The following is a 21,288-nucleotide window of genomic DNA, read 5'->3' on the forward strand; positions in this document are numbered from 1 at the left end:
CATCACTGTCCACACCTCTCTACTAAGATTTACGATAAAATAGAGAAACCATGTCTTCTCTCCGAATACACCGAGAACTACCCTACCTATCACTCTTTCCTGCCCAGAGAGTCCTTCAAACCGAAGCTGGAGTATAAGAGGGGATCCATACCAATGGAAGGCCTGACCACATCAAGGTGAGAGCAGGTAGCATTAGTGTATGAATGTACAGCACTAAAACAGTAATGCACAGTACTGATGCGTAGTGGTAAGGTAATAATGTACCATATGGGCATGTGCTATTAATGCCTCAATGTACTATATCACCCAAAGAAAAGCTTGCCTTTATTAACCTGCTTAGTTGTTACCAAACTTCCTCTTAAGGAGAAAGGACTATTGCTTGCTGAGGTAGAGGGGCGGTCAAGGAAAGGCTAAGTTGATCTGTATAATAAAGGGAGGAAGGTTAAATAAAGTAATATGGGGTTGGGGAGGGGAGCTGCTGCTGAGATGGAGTTTTGGGTTTTGGGGGCGGCTCCAGGTCAGCTTGGGCAATGGTGGTGAAAGGGAACTGACAACAGAGAAAGAATGGGCACTTTTGCAATTACGCTGTAGATTTTAAATTGTGGTTCCCTTGAATGTTCAAGAAATATGAACAAAGACTATATTTACTTCTAAAATTACTCTTGATGTACTCTATTTGATTTCCAAACCTGATTTTTCAAAGTGGGTCCATGCAGAAGCTGAGCTGTGTGGCTCAGCGTGTTAGTGTTAGAGGTCCCTATTATGAGGGGCTGGGGAAATGCCCAGAGGGTTTTTCTATGGGTTGTAAGACTCCGGTGAATCTTCCACTGACAGCCTGGCTAGTGACTTCCAGGTGATGATGACTGACTGGTGATCCAGTAGAGTAGGAATGCCATTGGGCAGGGTCTTAATGCTTGCTCATTATAGGTGCTTAGAAGACCTGCTGGCTTTTCTTCCTATAGTTCACCCTTTGCGTCGTAATTTTGTGCTGTGCTAGTATAGATTCTAGACGGCCCAAATGAAACAGAACAGATTTTCCCCAGGGTAGGATTAGAAGCATCCTCTGCTGAGATTTGGAGTTGGAGGTATTCTTATGTACTAAAAGCTGCTATCTTCTTGATCTACGGCAAGTCCATGTTTTAGGTTAGAGGCAGGAGGGCCCATAAGGGGAGAAATGAAGCCAAGGGGTTTTTGACTCGGTGGAAACTATTGAACAGGGGCAGCTTGAAAATAGGAGGCAGCTGAGGGCCTTGTCAGCTGCTTGATCTGAATGAGGTCATGTTTATGCTATGCGTTTATCTTAAATGCCTTGGCGTAAGCACAGTGTTACTGGGTCCTGAGACAGTAAAAATTTTAACTGCTTTTTAAAACTACTTACTAAACAATATGAATTTTATGGTTTGGGCTTCCATTTTGCTAAGAAAACAGCATCTCTAAAGACTATGACAAAAGATGTGGACCATCCTGGAGCTTTGTTTCTCCTTTTTAGAAACCATGGGCAATGCTGGCAAAGTGGCTCAAGTGGTAGAGTGCCTGCCTAGCAAGCATGAGGCCCTGAGTTCAAACCCCAATACTGCCAAAAAAGAAAAAAAATATATGGGCTGTGGAGGTGTGGCTCAAGTGGTAGAGTGCCTGCTTCACAAGTGCAAAGCCCCAAGTTTACATCCCAGTACTACAAAACATAACAACAAAAAACAAACCTAATATTGGGTGGGGAAGGGTTTGGCATCAGTGGAAGGGGGAGGTGGTGGGGAAAGGCGTAGGAGGATGGATATGATGCAAACAATGTATATACATGTATGTAAATTCAAAAATGATACCTGCTGAAACTTCCAGGAATTGGGGAGGGGAATGAAAGAAAGCAGTAAGAAGAGGTGAATTCAAGTATGATATATTTGATACATTGTGAGAACCTTTGTAATGTACCCCCCATCCAACACAACAATAAAAAACAACAATGCCAATAAAGAGCTCTAGGCACAGGTGTAAGAGACATGTAATTCACAGGAAAAATTAAGAGTAGTGTTGAGGGGTGACTTGCAAACACCATCTTCCACTCTAGATGTGGTTCTTCCCATCTCTTTATATCCAATTAGCAGGAAATCAAGAGCATCTTGTGAGATGTAAATTATCAGGTTCAGCTATTGTTATGTCAGGACTATAATTCCTGTTCTGAATATATAGAAAAGGATGCTTCAAGGGTTGATTGTTCAGGGTGGGGTGGGTGGAGGATGCTCTTTGTTGGCTGAAATTTAGGAGAACAAAGACAAACTCTCAATCGCCTAGCTCTGTGGTCTCCATATGTAGCCCTGCATACCCTCCCTCCTGATGGTGCTTTGTAAAACAAAACTAACCCTCTGACCTGTCCTAAATTATCTTTGCCTTGTGTCACTTACAACAATAAACATATCCCCCAAAAGGACCCTCTGCCTTCCAGAGCCAGAGTAACAATAAATGAAATTTATATTAAGTTGTGCCTAAAGGGGAGGTGAGCTGTTACCGAAAGAATTTCCAAAAGGAGCTACTAATGATCATAAAGCCTTGAGAAAGAAAATGGGCAGCATCCAGGTTATCTATGAGAAGGAAAAAAAGCAGGCATAGGTCTCTCCTTTATTTCCTACTCCAGAAAGAGAAGTCAGGAGTGAACGAGCAGAGGGCATCTCTTCTCAGTACCTCAATTTCATTATTTCTCAATCCCATGCCTGCCATGCTGGACACTGCTTTTCATAGACTGGGAACAAAATTATGCCACTTTCAGGAAGTGCAGAGAAGCCACCATCTGGGTGTTTCAGCAGAGACTTCTGGGGGAAAGGATGGGTTATCTCTGTGTCTGGACAGATTGTCACTCCTCTGCCCTCAGGACCCATATTAACACAAGATCCCACCTACTTCCCTATCTAAAGGTTGGCTCTGTGTAGTTTCTGAGGCTGGACATGGGGTTCCCACCTGCAGCATGAAAAAGTCATGTGTCCCAGGGCTTGGCTGGGTTTGGTGATTAAGTCCAGACACAAAAACCACCTGGTTTCTGGAAAGGTTATCATCCCGGCATGAGGCACGATTACAGCTGCACACAAATCTTATTGACCATAAATCTTGGGGATTTACAACAGGTGCCAGAGGGGAATGCTTGGGATTTCCAGCCCTTCTTAGTGGGAAACCAGTTCTTTCAGCTCTTAGTAATTCTCTCACATAGGATTTGCCTTTAGTTCAGATAGACCCGAGATCAATTTATGAATAAGAGGTTTACACTTCAGGTTCCATTTCCCCTTAGGCATGTCAATCGGTAGAGCACTTGGGTGCACATTTGGGACATTATTTCTGTTAGCCAAGGTAGCTCCCTAAAAACAGGCAGAGATCAGTCTTTGGCAGTGTTAGCTCTTTATCCTAGAAGGGAGTGGGACCATGGGTAGAGTAAATGGAGGCACAGAGTGGGTGACAGAATTGAGGTCAGACATGATGGAATTGACTGAAAGGTAGAGGACAAGGAGTTGGTAGCATACACTTTTTTGCTTATTGATAAGACTCCTTAGTAAATGGAGGAAAGTAAGGGAGGGAAGTGCTAAGAGCAAAAAGGCCTTTGGTATCCTTTCCAAAAGCCAGGAAGGAAGCAAGAAAGTTTGTAGTGGGCTTGAGTCTTGTCCTACTCATTGAATTTTAAACACATACTTGACTCAGAGCTATACCACTGGGGATGTAATTACTCTCCTTGATAGACTGGGCCTGAGAATTGATGAAGACAGCAGATGAAGCTCTTAGTACTGGTCTTGCCTGCAGTTTCAGAGCCTTTGAATTGTCTTTGATGTGCACCTTTGATTAAATTTGTGGGCACCTGGGCTGTCATTTCATCAAGTATTTCCTCTGTCCTTGATGCTTTGCTCATTTATTTTCATTAATCTTGATTTCCTCTTTGTTCTTCAGATGGGGTAGCTTTTATCAATCTATCTTCATGTTTCTCCCTTACCTCCATTCTGCTAAGCCCATCATCCAGTGAATATTTTTTTCAGATATTGTATTTTTCAGTGGTGGCACTGGAGTTTTAACTCAGGGCTTTGCTAGGCAGGTACTCTACCATGCCACGCTTCAGCCCTTTTTTGCTTTAGTTATTTTTAAGATAGGGTTTTGTACTTTGTGCCTGAGAATGGCCTCAGTGGTGATCCTTCTGCCTATGTTCCTGCATAGCTGTGATTACAGATGTTAGCCTGTCAGTTGAGATAGGATCTTATTAACTTTTTGTCCTGGCTGACTTCAAACCATGATCCTCTTGATCTCCACTGCTTAGTAGTTGGTGTTATAGGCATGAGCCATGATGCCTAGTCCTCTATCTTTTCATTCATTATGAGTTTATTTTGCTTTTCCTGATTAAGCATAGTTAAAATAGCTCCTTTGAAATCCTTGTCTGCTAACTCCAACATCTGGATTTGCTTGGGGTTGGTCTCTGTGATTATTTTTTTTTTCTTGAGCATGGCTCACATTTTCCTGTACATATGTAAAGTAATTTTGGGATTGCTTCTAGACATTGTGAATATTGTGTTGTGGAGACTCCAGATGCATCCATCCTTCTATCCTCCCTTCCTCCCTCTTTCCCTCCCTCCCTCCCTTCCTTTCTTCCTTTTCACAGTCCTCCTGTCTCAGACCCCAAGTGCTGGGATTATAGGTGTGAGCCACAATGCATGGTTATATTTTTCTTTTTTTACATTCCTTTGAAGAGCAGTTCACTTGATTGGACTCAGAAGGCAAACTACATGTCTTAGGTGGCAGGCCAAGTTTTAGCTCAGTTCTCTGTCCTTAGCAAGGTTACTCGAGGTCTGCCCCATGCAAGTAAGGTCAAGCAGAGCTTTGGGTCCTGTTCTTAACAGAATTTTGGATTGTTGTCTTTCCAGGGTTTCTTATTTTCTAGAACCTGTGCTTGCCTCAGATTTTGTCCTCTGGTTCTTCAGTCAAGAAAGACGATAAACACTTGCCACTTCGCTGTCTGGCCTGGCACAGGAGGCTGCTTTTAGCAGGAAGCTGTTACTCTAGCAGTTACGGAAACTTAAGCTGTGAAGACTAAACTAGATACCTCTCTTACCCAGTGGCTCTCCTCCAGAATCTGATGATTTTGCTCACTCTTGAGTGCTTTCAAGTACATTTTACAATATTTTTTCCAAACTTTCTATGAAGTGGTGATAGATATTAGCTTCTGCCTTGGTAGATTGAGGAATTGAGGGCAGAGAAGGAGATAGTTACTGTACAACTTGAATGGCAGGGCATGTGTTAGAATCCCCAGTCTCAATGAGATAGGGACAGCTCTGTGTGTCCCATCAGGACCAGGGCCAGGAATCTAGGCCTATGGTTCTTTCTCAGTGCTATGGGATGGGCTCCCCAGGTTGCCTAGGATGACAAATAATGGTTTCCTTAGAGCATACCTTTTGACTCAGCAAGTTTGCAAATCACATGTGGAAATAATGAAATAAATCAACTGACAAAGAGCAACCCCCTAAGAGGAGGTGGTGAAAAAGGACAAATCATAAGGAGCAGGATCACAGAATTTAAGGAAGAGGGAGTATTTTTAAAAAATGAGAGGACACAGCAGGATAAGAAACAGTGATTGTTTTGGAAGTAACATAGTACTCAGAGGCCTTGGCTAGCATAAGGACTAGAACCAGGCATGATGGATGGGTCTGCATGGGAGGTGGGGAAAGCAAGTTGACATCCTAAAAGAGAGATGGGATGGAGGAGAACACTTGGAAGAGAATGGCATCTCTTGAGCTATATTATAATTTTTTTTTCCCTCTAAAGATGGGAGAGATTGGAGCAGGTTTAAATATTGTCAGAAAGGAGACGACACGGGGCAAGAAGAAAAACAACAGACTAGGAGATGGTCAAGGATGAGGTCCCCAAGAGAGAAGAAGGGGATTCAGGGTAAGGGTGAAAGAGACTGGCTTTGGCATGAGGAGGCACTCTTCTTAAAACAGATTCTATTTTAATATGATTGGTTCCTTGGACAAAATAACAAATTCTAAAATTTTCATAAACATTAAAGATATGTTTTTGAAAAGTGTGGCATTGCTCCTTTATCCTAGCAAAAGTCTTCATCTCCCACTTCCAGGCTCATGACAGTAGTTAGCTTTTATGCTATTTCCTCTTTCCTTTTGTCAGATTCTTGTCCAACACCTTTCTTTAGCTTTGTCAAATGATTTGAAGTCAAGTTTTTATGACCTCCCCAGCAGGACCACTTTAACCTGTACTTAACTCCGACTTTAACTCTTGGCCTTCCAAACTATATAACTTTTACAGCTACTTACCTTAAAGAAACTTAGATCTTTGACCACTGGGTTTTATGTTTTGTTTATAATTACAGGGGGCACAGGCACAGGAAAATGGTCCATAGAAGATAGGGGAGAGCGAGAGTTCTCAAAAACCAACCAAACAAACAAGAAACCTTACTGAATCTGAACAATTTCTGGGTAGAATAAAGAATTTTCTTTTGCATGAACTTAAAGCTGTAAGAGTATGTATAACTGCGGATATGCCGTAATGTGGTTAATGTCAGGTTTCAGTGAATGTTTTCAACATAAAAACCTTACGCGAAACACATAAATTCTGACTAACTTCACTGTTATACCATAGCAACAAAGTACAAATGGATAAAACTTTAAATTAAAAAATTTCCCTCTTTTCAGAAATAGATAACTTATCTCTCCATAATACAGCTGTTAGTTACTTCAGAGGTGCACACTTACAAAGGAGCCTGAGCTTTGTACTATGGGAGATTAAGTAGCAATTTCATTCCTTAAATGTGCATTTTTAGTGCATCTGCTTTTGTCTTTGAGAAGCTAACTTCAGAATAATTCCCAAATTGGTGCATTTCTTCTTTTTTTTTTTTTTTTAATTTTAGCTTTTTAAAAATACAAGACAAGTAAGTTATATTAAAAATTACAAGCATAAAAATGAACTTGAAAAATGACACCCTGCTTTGAAAATATGAAGGATTATACTAATTTTGAATTTTCCTGAGCTGGTGAGTTTATTTGTGAGCATCCGTTTGGTCTTTTCCTGTGGAAGAGCAGGAGATAGGGGCATTAAATTCCGTTGTCAGAGAGCCTGGAGGCTCTCAAAGCGTCTCTGACAGATGGAAGGTTCTTGAAGCATTCTCTGAGAGGAAGTTGGCTTTCCTGGTAGGAATCATAGCAGAAGAGGATGTAGTAGCCTCCGTGTGCAGGGTCTGGGCATGGCAGGTTCAAGATCAGAAAGCACTCCTGAGTGCTTTGGGGTGGGAGGGCTCAGTGTGGAAGCTGAGGCATCTGGCTTTGTTACTCATTGCTGGCCTTTGGTATCTCCTGATATCCCTTGGAAGTGAAGAAGGCTGACAGCCTGGGGAGCCATCACTGAATGCAGATTTTTGAGAGCTTACAGATGTGTGGTTTCAGGTTGCCTTAAAACCCTACTGCAGGTTGGTGGAGTAGCTCCAGTGGTAGAGGGTCTGCCTTGCAAGCATGAGGCTATGAGTTCCAACCCTAGTACCACCAAAAAGAAAAAAAGAAAAAGAAAACCCTATTCCATTCCTTCTGGAATGGGAAGAACCTAACTTCTCTTGGGGGGCTCCCTTCAGAACATAAGCTTTCAGACAGAAAGTTAATTTTCCAGGTAACCGGTTTCTAGGCAGGGTTTTCCAGGCATTTCTATTTATCTTGCAACACATGTAGGGCCTTGCTCTCCTAGCTCCCTTCTGATATTGGTTCAGTATTTAGTCACCAGAGTGAGGTAGTTCACTTAGAAGGAGAGAAGTGTGGAGCTGACCCTTGATTGCGTCTTCACCCATTCTTCTCATAAGCCCCCAGTATGTTCAGTCAACTTCCGGACACTTCAGGTCACTTAACTTTCTCTTGCTGTTTGCCCACAGTGGGACCCTGGGCAGGCAGCCCAGACTGTAGGCCCTGCTCTTGCCACTAAGCTATATTTTAAGGTATACCTTGAGGGTGTTATGGGAGTTTAAGTGAAGCATCTCCATTTCCACCTTGGAGCCCTGGAGAGACTAATTCTGCTTCCTAACTCCCTCCCATCCCACCAAGCAGTTTCAGGGTCTGGTTTATTGACAACCCCATGTGTAATTCATGCAAGACAGGTTACAGCAGAGTGTGTTACCTTTGCTAGTCAAGCATGGCTCAGTAATGCTGCTGCAGATTTGGCCGGGAAGTAGGTTTTATTGGTGTTTGGGCCTAATGTTTTCCTGTCCGGAAACCTTCCCCATCCCTTGGCAGGGCTGTTCTGGCAAGCACCCTCAGGGAAAATCTACCTTCCCCTTGTCCAGTTGGATAAATGGGCTCTAGGCAAAAACTGTTTTGTAATCAGAAGCCTTTGATGGGGAACTGTTAGGCAGTTTAGGCTATCCTGGTTGAACATCTCTGCTGGGTATGGCCAGGGTGGCTTCTGGTGGCAGGCAGCATCTGTGCCTTTCACAACTGTACAATGCTTCAGGAAGGGGCTGCTTTTTGTTCACTGAAAACATTCTGCTTTTTCCATCCTGCTTTTTCATACTCCCTGAAATAATGAGGTCACTGACACCAGTCAGCAGAGAAATGAAAGACTTAAGGTCTCTGATTATTGCACTTTTTTGTCTTCTGGGTTTTCTATAAGGTCAAGGGGAGGAGGGAGATAAACATTAGCAGGAGAAGCTCTTGGGAGCACCAAGAGAAAGGTGGGGGTATCTGAAAAACAGACATTAGCTCCACAGTGGAGGGTAGGTTGGAAGGTGGGTAGGGAGAGCAGGCACAGAAGAGTCCCCTTTTCAGGGTGCCTTGAGGTTGGACTGCAGTGCTGTAGGCAGGGGGTGCTGGGAGATGGGGGTGGGGTGTAAGGCAGAGGTAGGTCCAGGACAGCTTATAAATCATAAGTCATGCTTGAGAGTTTTTTTTTTCTTTTAAAATAGCTCGTGGGTTTTTTTTTTTTTTTTTTTTTGTGGTACTGGGATTTGGAACTCAGGGCCACCTGAGTGGCTCTACCACCTGAGCCACTCTGCCAGAATTGGTTTTTTCTGAACGAGTTTTTTTTTTTTTTTTTTAAAACTGTGGATCAAAATGATCCGAACTTAAATTACAGAATTTGTTTTGGCATTGAAGTAGAAGTGGTGAGAATGAAGCAGGAAGCTCACATGGTCTGTCACATGATCCAAAAGTGAAAAATATGGTCAGGGTCTGAAAGAAGGAAAGAGAAAGCCAAGAAGTGGAGAAACTGCACCTAGTGAGTAAGAGTTTCTGGGGCTGTGAGGGAGGGCTCAGGGATGACATCCAGGCTCTGTCTTGGGCAAGAAGGGCACGGTGGTGCCTTTCTCCAAAGTGGGGAACAGAGCAACAAAGCCAGTGAGAGAGAGTAGAAAACAACTCAGCAAATGCTGGTAGAGTTGGGTTGAGTGGAAAACAGCCTTCTTCCAAGCCAAGGACCCCAGTGACTTGTGCTTATTTTCCTTCTAGGAGAGATTTTGGGCTTCACAAAGTAGTACCAGTGAAATTACACCAGCATGACAAATTCATTCCAAGGGAAGAAAATATGGAATTGCTCACGACATATAGACAAGATTACAATCCGTACCCTGTATGTCGAGTGGACCCCATCAAACCTCGGGACAGTAAATATCCATGTGGTGACAAGATGGAGAGTTTGCCTACTTACAAAGGTGGGCGAGCAGTTGGGGAGAAGGGCGGGGGGAAGGCTAGGCTAAGCCTGTGTGCAGGCCAGGAAATGTACATTCTCTTAGTGCAAGGGTCAGCAAACCACTTGCTGCAGGCCAACTCTGGCCAGCAGCCTGCTTTTGTATAGCTGGATGGATAAAAATGGTTTTAAAGTTTTCAAATGATTGGAAAAAAACTCAGAAGATCCTTATTATTATTTTAGGATGTATAAAAATTACCCAACATTCAAAGTTCAATGTTCATAAGTATATTTTATTGGAACAGCCATAGTCACTCACTTATACAATTTCCATGCCACTTTGTACTACAGTGACAAAGTTGAGAAGTCATGACAGACCCCATGGCCTGCAGGGTTTAAGATATATAATATTTTGTCTTTTATAGAAAATATTTACTGATCCCTGCCTTACTTGTGGTTTGAATACTACAATGAGGAAGCATTTCAAATTTAAGCTAAGTTAGGTTCTATCACTGATTATCCATTCAAAATAATACTGAAATGTGATATATATATATATATATATACACACACACATATTTATATATATAAAAAGGATATTCATCACAATTACATAGACCAATGAACTTTAGACACATCTACACAAATACCATTTAGATCAAGAAATATATTACTACTACTCCCTTTCAGTCACCCTTCCAACCAGAACATGACTTTTATCTGACCTTTTGTTTTTGTGGTGCTGGGGATTGAATTGAGGGCTTCATACCTGCTAGGTAAGTGCTTTACCACTGAGCTACATCCCTAGCTACATTATACTAACTTTTAATACCTTAAATTGCCTGTTTTGAACTTTATATAAGTTGGCTTGATTTTTTTTCTTTCTAAAAATACATATATTTAATTGACATAATAATTATATACCCATTAATGGGGCACAATGTGATATTTTGATACGTATGTACATTGTGAAATGTTCTTATCAGGGTGACATATCTATCCCCTCAAACATCTATCATTTTTTTGATGGTGAAACCATTCAAAATCCTTTCCTCTAGGTTTTTTGAAATATATAATGCATGTTTTATTGTGTATATGTTATATACCAGGCATGGTCTTAGGAACTGTGAAGGAAGCATAATGACCTGCCCTTGACCTCATGTATTAGGGTCACTGTCTCTGTGGAGCCCTGACACAAAGGCTAGGGCCAGGGAAGGGAGGCCAGGTTTGTAATTGGCAATGCTCATGCTTGTTGTGCACTGTTGCCATAGGAAGACAAACTCAACAGTTCATGTGAAATGTGGACCTCTAAAGGACTATGAAGAAAGTTGCTTTTATTGAGCAAGCTACATACTTAGGCTGGAGGAGGTGGTGGCAGTGGCGATCTGGAATGATGTAAGAGTCTTCTTTGGGGACTCTAAATCTATCCTTCTGGAGGACCCCAGGGGTGGTTGAGTTTCTTGGCTTCTTTTAGGAACCAAGACTCAGAGCTAGACTGGCCTGGGCCTTTTTAGCAACCTGGACTCTGTCCTTCTTTCTTTTCTTTAGTGTCCTCTTCTACTCCTCCACACCTACTTTCTGTCAAGTTACATTCTGGATGTTATCACACCCTGAAATGGCCCCACCTCTGAAGTCTTTGTGTGCCCCCTTATCCTCTCCGTCTGGCTTGTTCTCTTGTCAACTTCCACCGTGACTGTCCTTGGGCTTTCTGGGACATTAATGCCACCATCAGTCCCTCTGAGATCTGTCCCTCTCATGTAGCCTATTCCCTGTTTTCTCATTGCAGCCTATCTCTTGCCCCAAACACACTCTCCCTCTGTCCTAACAGTCCTGGATCTGCCTTCTCCACGTCTGCACGTGGGCATACATGAGCACGCCTTCACCTGTCAACTCTTACCCATTTAAGAAGCTGTATTTTTTAAAAATTTTTATTTTTATGGCACTTAAACTGATGTCTTCTTTACTTAAAATTGGCCAAATAATCATTATGGTTTTAGGATATAATCCCAAACCTTTTCCCTTGCTCCCTGAGCCCCTCTAATACAGCCCTAAGGCCTTCTTTTGGTTTCCTTCTTCCATTTCTTTTCTGCCATAGGGCATTTTATTAGCACATGTGATTCTTTCTGTATAGAACCCTCCTGTTTTCTCTGTGGCACACTCAACCTTCACCAGCAACTGAAATGACATATTCCTAGAGGCTTCTCCAGATCTTCCCCCATGCTAAACTGGAAGTGCTAAAGGCACCTTGCATTCCTTTGTCTTGTAACTTACTCTGCAGTCTTGTATTTAACATTTGATTCCTTGGCCAGACTGCTCTATGGAGGCAGAGATCTCTCTTTTTCTTTGTTAATCACCCTCCTCCCCCAGCAGACACTGGTAATGCCCTACAAAGGAGCAGACAGCCAGGTGCATGGTAGGGTGTGTGCTTGTCTCTTTTTACCCAGTGTTTATAGGAAGACACAAATGGGGTACCATGGGCACAGATGTGGAACAGAGGAATGAATCTAGAGTAAGCTCTTAACCTCCAATGGGGGAAGTAGTAAGGGCTGTGGTAGGGCAGGTCCAACTACACACTCTCCTTTCCTTTTCACCTTCTTGGCTTCAGGTAGTTAGAGACTCTTCAGAGCAACTGCCCACTCAGTTCAGCTTCCTCTTCCCCACCTTGCTGCAAGTACAAGGAGAGGCCTGAAAATATAAAATGTTCCTTGCTTGCTTTAGGGGTTAGCAAGGACAGGGTAAGTATAGTAAGTTCAATGGTATTATTTGAAGAAAAGTCCTCCCTGCTCCTCCACAGCAAACTACTCATCCTTCAAAATGCATACACAGAAAAACTCCACCACACAACTCATGCTTTAGTCACTTCTACCTCCATATGCCTTCCTCTACGCATGCACGTACATCTCAAGCTGCCCTCTGTGAAACACAGAATAATATTCCATGGCTAAAACTAAATCATGGTTGACATTTCTGTATTGCCAAAGTTAAAACTGAGGTAATCTAATTTTCTTCTCCTTCATTTTACTTAAATTTAGATACCTGTTAACTGCTTGCCTTCTTAAGCAGAATGAATAAATAAATACCAGTTAAGCATCAACTGGACTGCTCAGGTCCAGGCATGCATAAATGGACAGGGTTTTTGTTTTGGGTCCATATGACCTTGAGGCTGGATTTCACAGTTTCCCTCTAACATTCAGAGTTAAAAACAAATCAGTATGTGGTGAAAGGAAATGTATTTGCAGTAAGATTTGACTCAAGTGCTAGCTTGCAATCTACATGTCTTTAGTTTTTTGAATATTGTCATCTTAGTCCATTTATGGACTAAGGTCATTAAGTGTGTGTATTTCAGTGGGTACTATCTATATTTTGTCTATACATTCTGCTTATATTAGTTCTGCGAGAAAAATACTCCAGCTTTTCCCTTTCTACTCATGGCCAGCACCTTTACTACTGGGGTTCAGAAAACCACCAATAAAAAATGTTTCAGCAGCATTTGGTTGTAATTTGTGACATTTTCAAAACACTGTGCAATTGGAAAGATTGAAAGTGTAATTACCTGATGCTCAGCTTTAGGTTTAGCTTACTTAAAAAAAAAAAAAAGACATTATTGCATGGAATCTCTTGTAAAGAGGGTCTTGCCGATTACCCACATGTCACTCTGGCCCTGGAGCGCTTCACTGCCGTGTGAATGTTTGTCACATGGAATTCTGATGTTTTTTCCAGGGCCTTGTAGACGTTTTTTGTAATAAATGCTGGGTAGAAGAAGTCAGGATGCTGAATAACAGTGTGGTTTCAACTATATTATTGGGTATCAGAAATCACACGAGGCAACTTTTTGAGTTTAGGACCCTGTTACTTAACACTTCATCCATCACAGAACAGGGCCAGAAGAACTCTCCTTCTACCCACCATTATGTATCTTGAGGCAACGTGTAGGTACCTACAGGTAGATGCCCCTATTTCAGGGAGGCCTAAAGTGTAGGGGTGGAACATGTGGTTTATATTCAGCAAGATAGTTCCCCCTAAGGCCCCCTAATGCTTTCAAGATGCTGACAGAGCCATTAATGACTCTCAGAGAAGATCAGATTTACTTCACTTTCTTTAGAATTTTGCTGTGTAGTCCAGGCTGGCCTTGAACTCATGATCCACCTGCCTTAGCCTCCCAAGTGCTGGGCTTACAAGTGTGAGCCCCTACGTCTAACAAGATTAGATTTTTCAATTAGAACGAAGCCTATTTTGAATAAATAGTTGGTGGTTTTACTGGCTTAAAATAAAGTTGAGAGTGTTAATAAGGCTACATATGTCAGGAATTTTGGAATGGTAGAAGTTTGGCAAATCCCCTCCCCCAACCAATGGTAAAAAGTCAACCATTGCAAGACTGGAAATTAACCAATAGCATATGACAAATTAAGAGCTTATATTCAAGAAAAAAAAATTGAACCTTGGTCATGAACAGTGAGCATCTGTGGTATTTTGTCCTAGAGCTGCTTTTGTCATCCTTCCTTCTTCCCCTTTCATCTAAGTGGTAATTCTGCCTGGAAAGTGCAGGTTGTGAAAAAACTGGCCTCTGTTGATGATGGGGTCTGAGTTGATTTGGAATAGAGTGTATAATCGGGGGTTTTGATAAAAAACAGTAACGATCTCAATTGAAATAAAATTGAGACAATAACTTCTGTAACTAGTTTGAAGTTTGTGATATTAATTGGGACAAGCAACAGACAAGCTAGAAATTGAACAGGGAAATCCAGAGAATGAGGGAAACCCCAAGGGCTCATACAGATCCTGATGGTCTGAAAAGACTGTGTACATGGGCACAGTCACGTATGACTTAAGAGAGATCAGTGAAGAGCCTAGGTATTTATGCAGTCTTCCTGGCTGAATGTGAGGTCTGTACCTGTGAGAGGAGACTGAGAAATTTCAGCAGGGGAAAAAAAAGGCCAGTTTAGACTTATAAATTGCTTGATTTTTTTTTTCCTTTGGCAGTACTGGGGCTTGAACTCAGGGTCTCATGCTTGTTAGGTAGACACTGTATCTCTTGAACCACATCCCTAGCCCATAAACTGCTTGTTGATCTTTGACTTGTGTTTCCTAACCCATACATAGATCCATTGGCAAAGGGTAAAATGTGCTCTGATCAATGGCTGATCACTAAACTATGCTTATCCAGGAGGAGCCTTAGGAAGCCAAGCTTAAAAATAATAATAATAAAAAAAAGGGGGGAAATGAGCAAGAATATCAGTGCAGGGGTGATAAGATTGTAGAATTAGAGGACTGACAGAGTGGCTCATGTGGTGCAGTGCCTGCTTAGCAAGTGTGAAGCCCTTAGTTCAAAACCCAGTACTGCCAATAAAAAAATTGTATAAGTAGTGTAATATTTCATTAAGTATAAGCAAAGACAAGAGCTTCCAGTGGAGGAGTTAGAATTCAGAGTTGGTACAGCATGTTATCTAAGCTGTTGTGTCTTTAACATAAATTACAAGACATGAACAGAAAGAGGAAAGTATGGTCCATGCATAAGGGAGAAAAAGCAGTCAATAGAAACTATCTTTGAGGGAGCCCAGATATTGGCCTACCAAACATTTCAAAGTAGCTACTATAAATATATTCAAAGAACAACAGTAAACCATATTTCAAGAATTGAAGGAAAGTGTTTCAATAGTTTCTCAGAGAATATCAATAACAGAAGATCATAAAGAGCCAAATAAACTATACAGTTGGACAATAAACAAATTCATTAAATCTGCTCAATGGCAGATTTGAGCTGGCAGAAGAATTAGTGAAAATGAAGATAGGTAAATGGAGATTATCTATCTTGAAGAACAGAAAGAATTAAGAAAAATGAATGGAAACTCAGACTTGTGTAATGTGAGCAAACATACCAATATACTTATAATGGGACCCCTAGAAGGAGAAGAAAGAGGCAGAGAAAATATTCGAAGGATTAATTGCTGAATCCCTCAAACTTCATGAAAAATACTTATCTATGCATCCAAGAGACACAGTCCAGTGAGGATAAACACCAAAAGATCCACACATTATTGTCAAACTACTAAAAGCCAAAGACAAAGTTTTGCAAAGAAGCAAAATGCAGTATTTCATCACATTCGGGGTGATACATTCAGACCCACAGAGTGAAGGCAGTGGATTGATATATTTGAAGTACTAAAAATACAAGTCAACCAAAAGTTTTATATTCAGTGATTTTTACCCTTCAAAAATGGAGGCAAAACAAAGATAGCCCCAGATAAACAAAGAAAAGTTGTATAACTAGCTGATTTGCTTTATAAAAAAATACTAAAAGAAATCCTTCAGTATGAAAGGAAATTATACAGATGGTAACAAACATCTTCACAAAGAAATAAAAGAGTACTTATAAAAGAACGATATAAAGAATCAGTGAGTACAACCACTCTGGAAAAAAATTTGGAGGCTACTTAAAAAGCTAGACATTGATCTACCATTTGATCCAGTAATACCACTCTTGGGGATATACCCAAAAGACAGTGGCACAGGTTACTCCAGAGGCAACTGCACACCCATGTTTATTGCGGCACTATTCACAATAGCCAAGTTATGGAAACAGCCAAGATGCCCCACCACTGACGAATGGATTAAGAAAATGTGGTATCTATACACAATGGAATTCTATGCAGCCATGAAGAAGAACGAAATGTTATCATTCGCTGGTAAATGGATGGAATTGGAGAACATCATTCTGAGTGAGATTAGCCTGGCCCAAAAGACCAAAAATCGTATGTTCTCCCTTATATGTGGACATTAGATCAAGGGCAAACACAACAAGGGGATTGGACTATGACCATATGATAAAAGCGAGAGCACACAAGGAAGGGGTGAGGATAGGTAAGACACCTAAAAAACTAGCTAGCATTTGTTGCCCTTAACGCAGAGAAACTAAAGCAGATACCTTAAAGCAACTGAGGCCAATAGGAAAAGGGGAACAGGTACTAGAGAAAAGGTTAGATCAAGAAGAATTAACCTAGAAGGTAACACCCATGCACAGGAAATCAATGTGAGTCAATGCCCTGTATAGCTATCCTTATCTCAACCAGCAAAAACCCTTGTTCCTTCCTATTATTGCTTATACTCTCTCTACAACAAAATTAGAAATAAGGGCAAAATAGTTTCTGCTGGGTATTGAGGGGGAGAGGAGAAGGAGGGAGCGGAGTGGGTGGTAAGGGAGGGTGGGGGCAGGGGGGAGAAATGAACCAAGCCTTGTATGCACATATGAATAATAAAAGAAAAAGGAAAAAAAAAGAATCAGTGAAGAAAAGAATTGGTTCTTTAAAAAGATAAACAAGAGTAATAGACTCTTAACCAAAGTAACCAAAAGAGATAAGACCCAAATTAATAGACTTAGAGATGGAAAAGTGAATATTGTAACAGATACAAATAATCCAGAGTATCATTAGGGATTAATTTGAAAACTATGCTTCATAAATGGGGAAATCTAGAAAAACTGGATAAATTTCTAGATAACTATGACCTCTCAAAATTGAACCAAGAGGATATAAAAAACCTCAACAGATCAATAACAATTAGATTGATACAATAATAAAAGATCTCCCAATACAGAAAAGCCCAGACCAGATGGATTCACTGTTGAATTTTACCAGACATTTAAAGAAGAGCTAATACAAATACTCTTCAAACTAATCCATAAAACAGAAAGGGAGGGAACACTTCCAAACTTCTGTGAAGCCAGTGTTACCTTGATACCAAAACCAGATAAGGACACAATAAAAACCATAAGCCAATTTCCTCTGTAAAAACAGACACAAAAATCTTTAACAGAATATTTGTAAACCATTCAATAGCACATTAAAAAGATCACACAACATGATTACATTTGTTTCATTATGAGGATGCAAGGATGATTCAGTATACATAAATTAATAAATGCAAGATGGCACCTAAATAATGTCAATGACAAAAATCACGATCATCTAATAGATTCAAAATTCAACATTCTTTCATGGTAAAGCCCTCAAAAAGTAGGGGTAGAAGTACCATATGTCAACAATATAAAGATCATGTACAACAACCCATAGCCAACATCATAATGGGGAAAACTGAAAGCATTTTTTTCTTAAAATCAGGAATAAGACAATGCTGACCACTCTCACCACACTTTTTCAATATAGCATTTGAAATTTTAACCACAGCCATACATCAAGAGAAAGAAACAAAAATGATACAAAGAGGAAAGGAAGAAGTCAAATTATCCATATTTGCAGATGAATAACTTTTTTTTTGAGACACGGTCTTGCTATGCCTCAAACTCAAGATCCTCCTGCCTCTGCCTCTCAAGTACTGGGATTACAAAAGGAGTGTATATAATCAAAGCAAATTATATGCATGTATGAACATATCACAATGAAATCAACTATGATCAATCTGTGACAAAAATAAATTTATGATGTCTGATGTCTTGGGGTAACAAGTTTCTTAGATAGTGCATCTTCTGTTATGCAAATTATACCTCCATAAAGCTGTTAAAAAGTATCCCTATGGAATCTACTAATGTCGACTATATATATCCAAGGCTCCAGGGGAACTGCCTTTGTTCTAGCCCTCCTCCAATCTGTAGAAGTTTCTCTGAGGATTCAGAGGGCTCACTAGGTTCATCTGGTCTACTTTAGGCCTGGTGATTACAGGTCATGGTTGTGACCCAGGTATTATGAAAAGGCAGCAGTGTGGAGATGGTTGAATTGTAATATTTCCTTTTCCATTGTTTTCACCTGGACTTTCCGTCTTGGTGCTGCCCTAAAGATCTGTGTGATAAAGGTGCTTTAGATGACCCCACAGAGCTGCCTGAGGACAGTCCTCAAAATGTGTGGGGACTATCTCTAATACAGATTTCCCTTGGGTCCAGTCCTTTCTTTATCTTGGCCATTCAAGTCCCCACATCCTCTTTTTGAGAGGATATGTCCTAGATATAACTGGCCAAGCTTTTTCATTTTTCAGACATTCTAAAACTCCTCCCACAAATCTTCCCTGATTATTATATTTTAACCTTTATCTAGAAATATATTGGCCCTACTGTGATGCATGCTATAATGACCATGGCTTTGTAGTCAAGTATATGGCTTATCATATGATTTGGGCAAGTTTCTTAGTTTCTTTAAGACTTTCTTTTTGAAATTTGTAAAATGGAGACAATCATGTTCACCACAGAGGGTTGGTGTGAAGATGTAGCAAGATCGTATGTGGAAAGGCATGAGTACCAGTGCATAGTCAGTGTCCCTTGTTAAATCACAGAGTAGAGTGGGTAAGACCATGGGCTCTGGATTTTAATCCATGCTTTTCTTCTTCTAGTCAAGTGACCAGGGATAACTTCCCTAATTTCTCTCCTGAACCTGTAAAATGAGAATTTTGATAGTACCTACTTTGTTAAAGATGTCTGAATGACATGAAATAGCATGTAAAGCACTAAACACTGCCTACTATAAATAAGTATATACAGGTAGCAGTAACTATAATCTCCCTAGTCAGTATAGTGCCTTCATTCTCTTGGAGCATGTGGATTAAATTTAAGAGTTACAGAAACACAGTGATGTCACCTGCATGACCAGATAGACCTGGTTGGCCTGACTGGTGGGGTGTGAATCTCCTGTCTTACTACTCCATATGCATCTTCCCACTGTGTGCTGATTAGAAAGGGCACCTTCCCCATAGAGAAAAAGAATTATCCTCTGAGTAAGCCAGTGGTTAGATTACTCTGCTGGACCATATCTCCCAGATCTTCCCCCAACCATAGATCTCTAAAATCTCTCTGTGCAGCACTGTGGGGTCTGAGAAACCTTGTAAATTGGTCTCTTCTGCATAGTAGCCTGCAAGTACCATAAAGTGGAAGCAGCAAGGCCTTGTTTGAGATAGTAGCAGGGATCTGCTCTGTTCTCTTGTCTCAGAGATCACCTCATTGGAAACTGACTGATCATTAATTATCTCTTCTGCTTCAATCTCAGCTGATTATTTACCTTGGAACCAACCAAGACGAGAGCCGCTTCGTCCACCACATAACTACCGGCCCGCGTCTAACAAGTTTGATAATAGAACCACACACCAGGATGACTACTCCATGAAGGGCCTTGTGAATACCATGAGCTGCAAACCTCCAGCCATGCCAAAGCTCTGCAACATCCCCTTGGAAGACCTGACTAACTACAAGATGAGCTATGTGACCCACCCTCTGGAGAAGCGCTTTGTGCATGAGGCTGACAAGTTTAGACCCTGTGAAATCCCCTTTGAGAGCCTCACCACTCACAAAGAGTCATACCGGGGGCTAATTGGGGAGCCTGCCAAGAGCCTGAAACCACTATCCAGGCCCCCAGGGCTAGATATACCTTTCTTTAACACCACTGAGTTTCGAGATAAGTACCAAGCTTGGCCAACACCCCAGGTGTTCTCCAGGGCTCCCATCACTTATGCCCCTCCTGAAGAGAAGATGGATTTTCTGACAACTGTGCAAGCACATTACACATACCCTAAGGGTTCCCCTGCTCAGTCCTGCCGGCCAGTACTCCCCATTAAGAAGAGCTGCCTCTTCGAAGGCTCCACCACCACCAAGGATGACTATAAGCAGTGGGACAGCATGTGCACAGAGCCGGTGAAGCCTGTTCCCCAGCTGAATTTTCCTGCTGAGCCTTTGGACTGTCTGACTACCACTCAGGCCCACTATGTGCCCCACCCACCTAGCAATACCAAAAGCTGTAAGCCCCCTTGGTCTGGCCCTCGAGGAAATATCCCTGTAGAGGCCCAGACTACCTACTCCATCAGCTTCACTCCCAAGGAAATGCGCAGGTGCCCAGCCTCATACCCTGAACCCCCTGGCTACATCTTTGAGGAAGTGGATCCTTTGGGGCACAGAATATATAGGGCTGTTTCCCAGGTAGGATCTCAGAGGAACAGCCATCTTCCCATAGATGATGCAGAAAACCCTAAGCAGAGGGAGCTGGCAGTGTCAGCCTAACTTTGAAAAACTGTTATATAGAAATCACACAATACTTTTAAAAACAAATGATTGGAATTATTCATTGGACAAAAAAAGAATTTCCCAAAATGAAAAAAAAAATCAAAACACAAACAAAAAACTTCACTATCAATTCCAGGACATTTGAATAAAATGAGAATCATGTGACTCAAGGAAAATGACATTTAGTCACTGGCTGATGAACTCCTCTTAATTCTCCCTCTATTGTCAACTCTTCCAATCCCCTCAGGTCCTTTCCTTTGTGCTCATGGAAGCAAAGCTGGTCTCAATGATGTTTTATGATCCAGATGTATTTTATTAGTTTAATTATTGTATGAATTGACATGATTAACCCTTGGCAATTTTGACGTGCCAAATAATAAATTTTATTTTGGGGGGATTGACTCTGTAGGTCTGTGTGTTCACCCTTATGTGCTGTCCATGCAGAGAGCAGTCTGTGTTGCTTGGGACCTTTGGGAAGATTTCATATAAATTCCTTACTGCATCCCAATACTGGTGAGGGTTCTTTAGGCCTGGTCTGGAGTCTTGTTTTGGGTTCTCTGTGATCAGGGCTGCTTCACAGGGCATTTATGTTTGTTTTTACTACTATTGTGCTGTACGATGAGGCATGAGTCTCTTGACTCAGGGGTGACAGAGGGAGGAGGAAGAGGCCC

The 21,288-nt window shown here is 41.3% G+C and overlaps 1 protein-coding gene across 1 annotated transcript; it reads left to right on the forward strand.

The window, feature by feature from the left end:
- Nucleotides 1-21,076, forward strand: Saxo1 (stabilizer of axonemal microtubules 1). The gene is made up of 3 exons (XM_020151285.2): nucleotides 1-176; nucleotides 9,450-9,652; nucleotides 19,611-21,076. The coding sequence occupies exons 1-3, from the start codon at nucleotides 154-156 to the stop codon at nucleotides 20,612-20,614; spliced, it is 1,230 nt and encodes a 409-aa protein (XP_020006874.2). The 5' UTR covers nucleotides 1-153; the 3' UTR covers nucleotides 20,615-21,076.
- The last annotated feature ends 212 nt before the right edge of the window (nucleotides 21,077-21,288 follow it).

The sequence above is a fragment of the Castor canadensis genome, chromosome 13 (genome assembly GCF_047511655.1).
Source record: "Castor canadensis chromosome 13, mCasCan1.hap1v2, whole genome shotgun sequence".
NCBI lineage: Eukaryota > Metazoa > Chordata > Mammalia > Rodentia > Castoridae > Castor > Castor canadensis.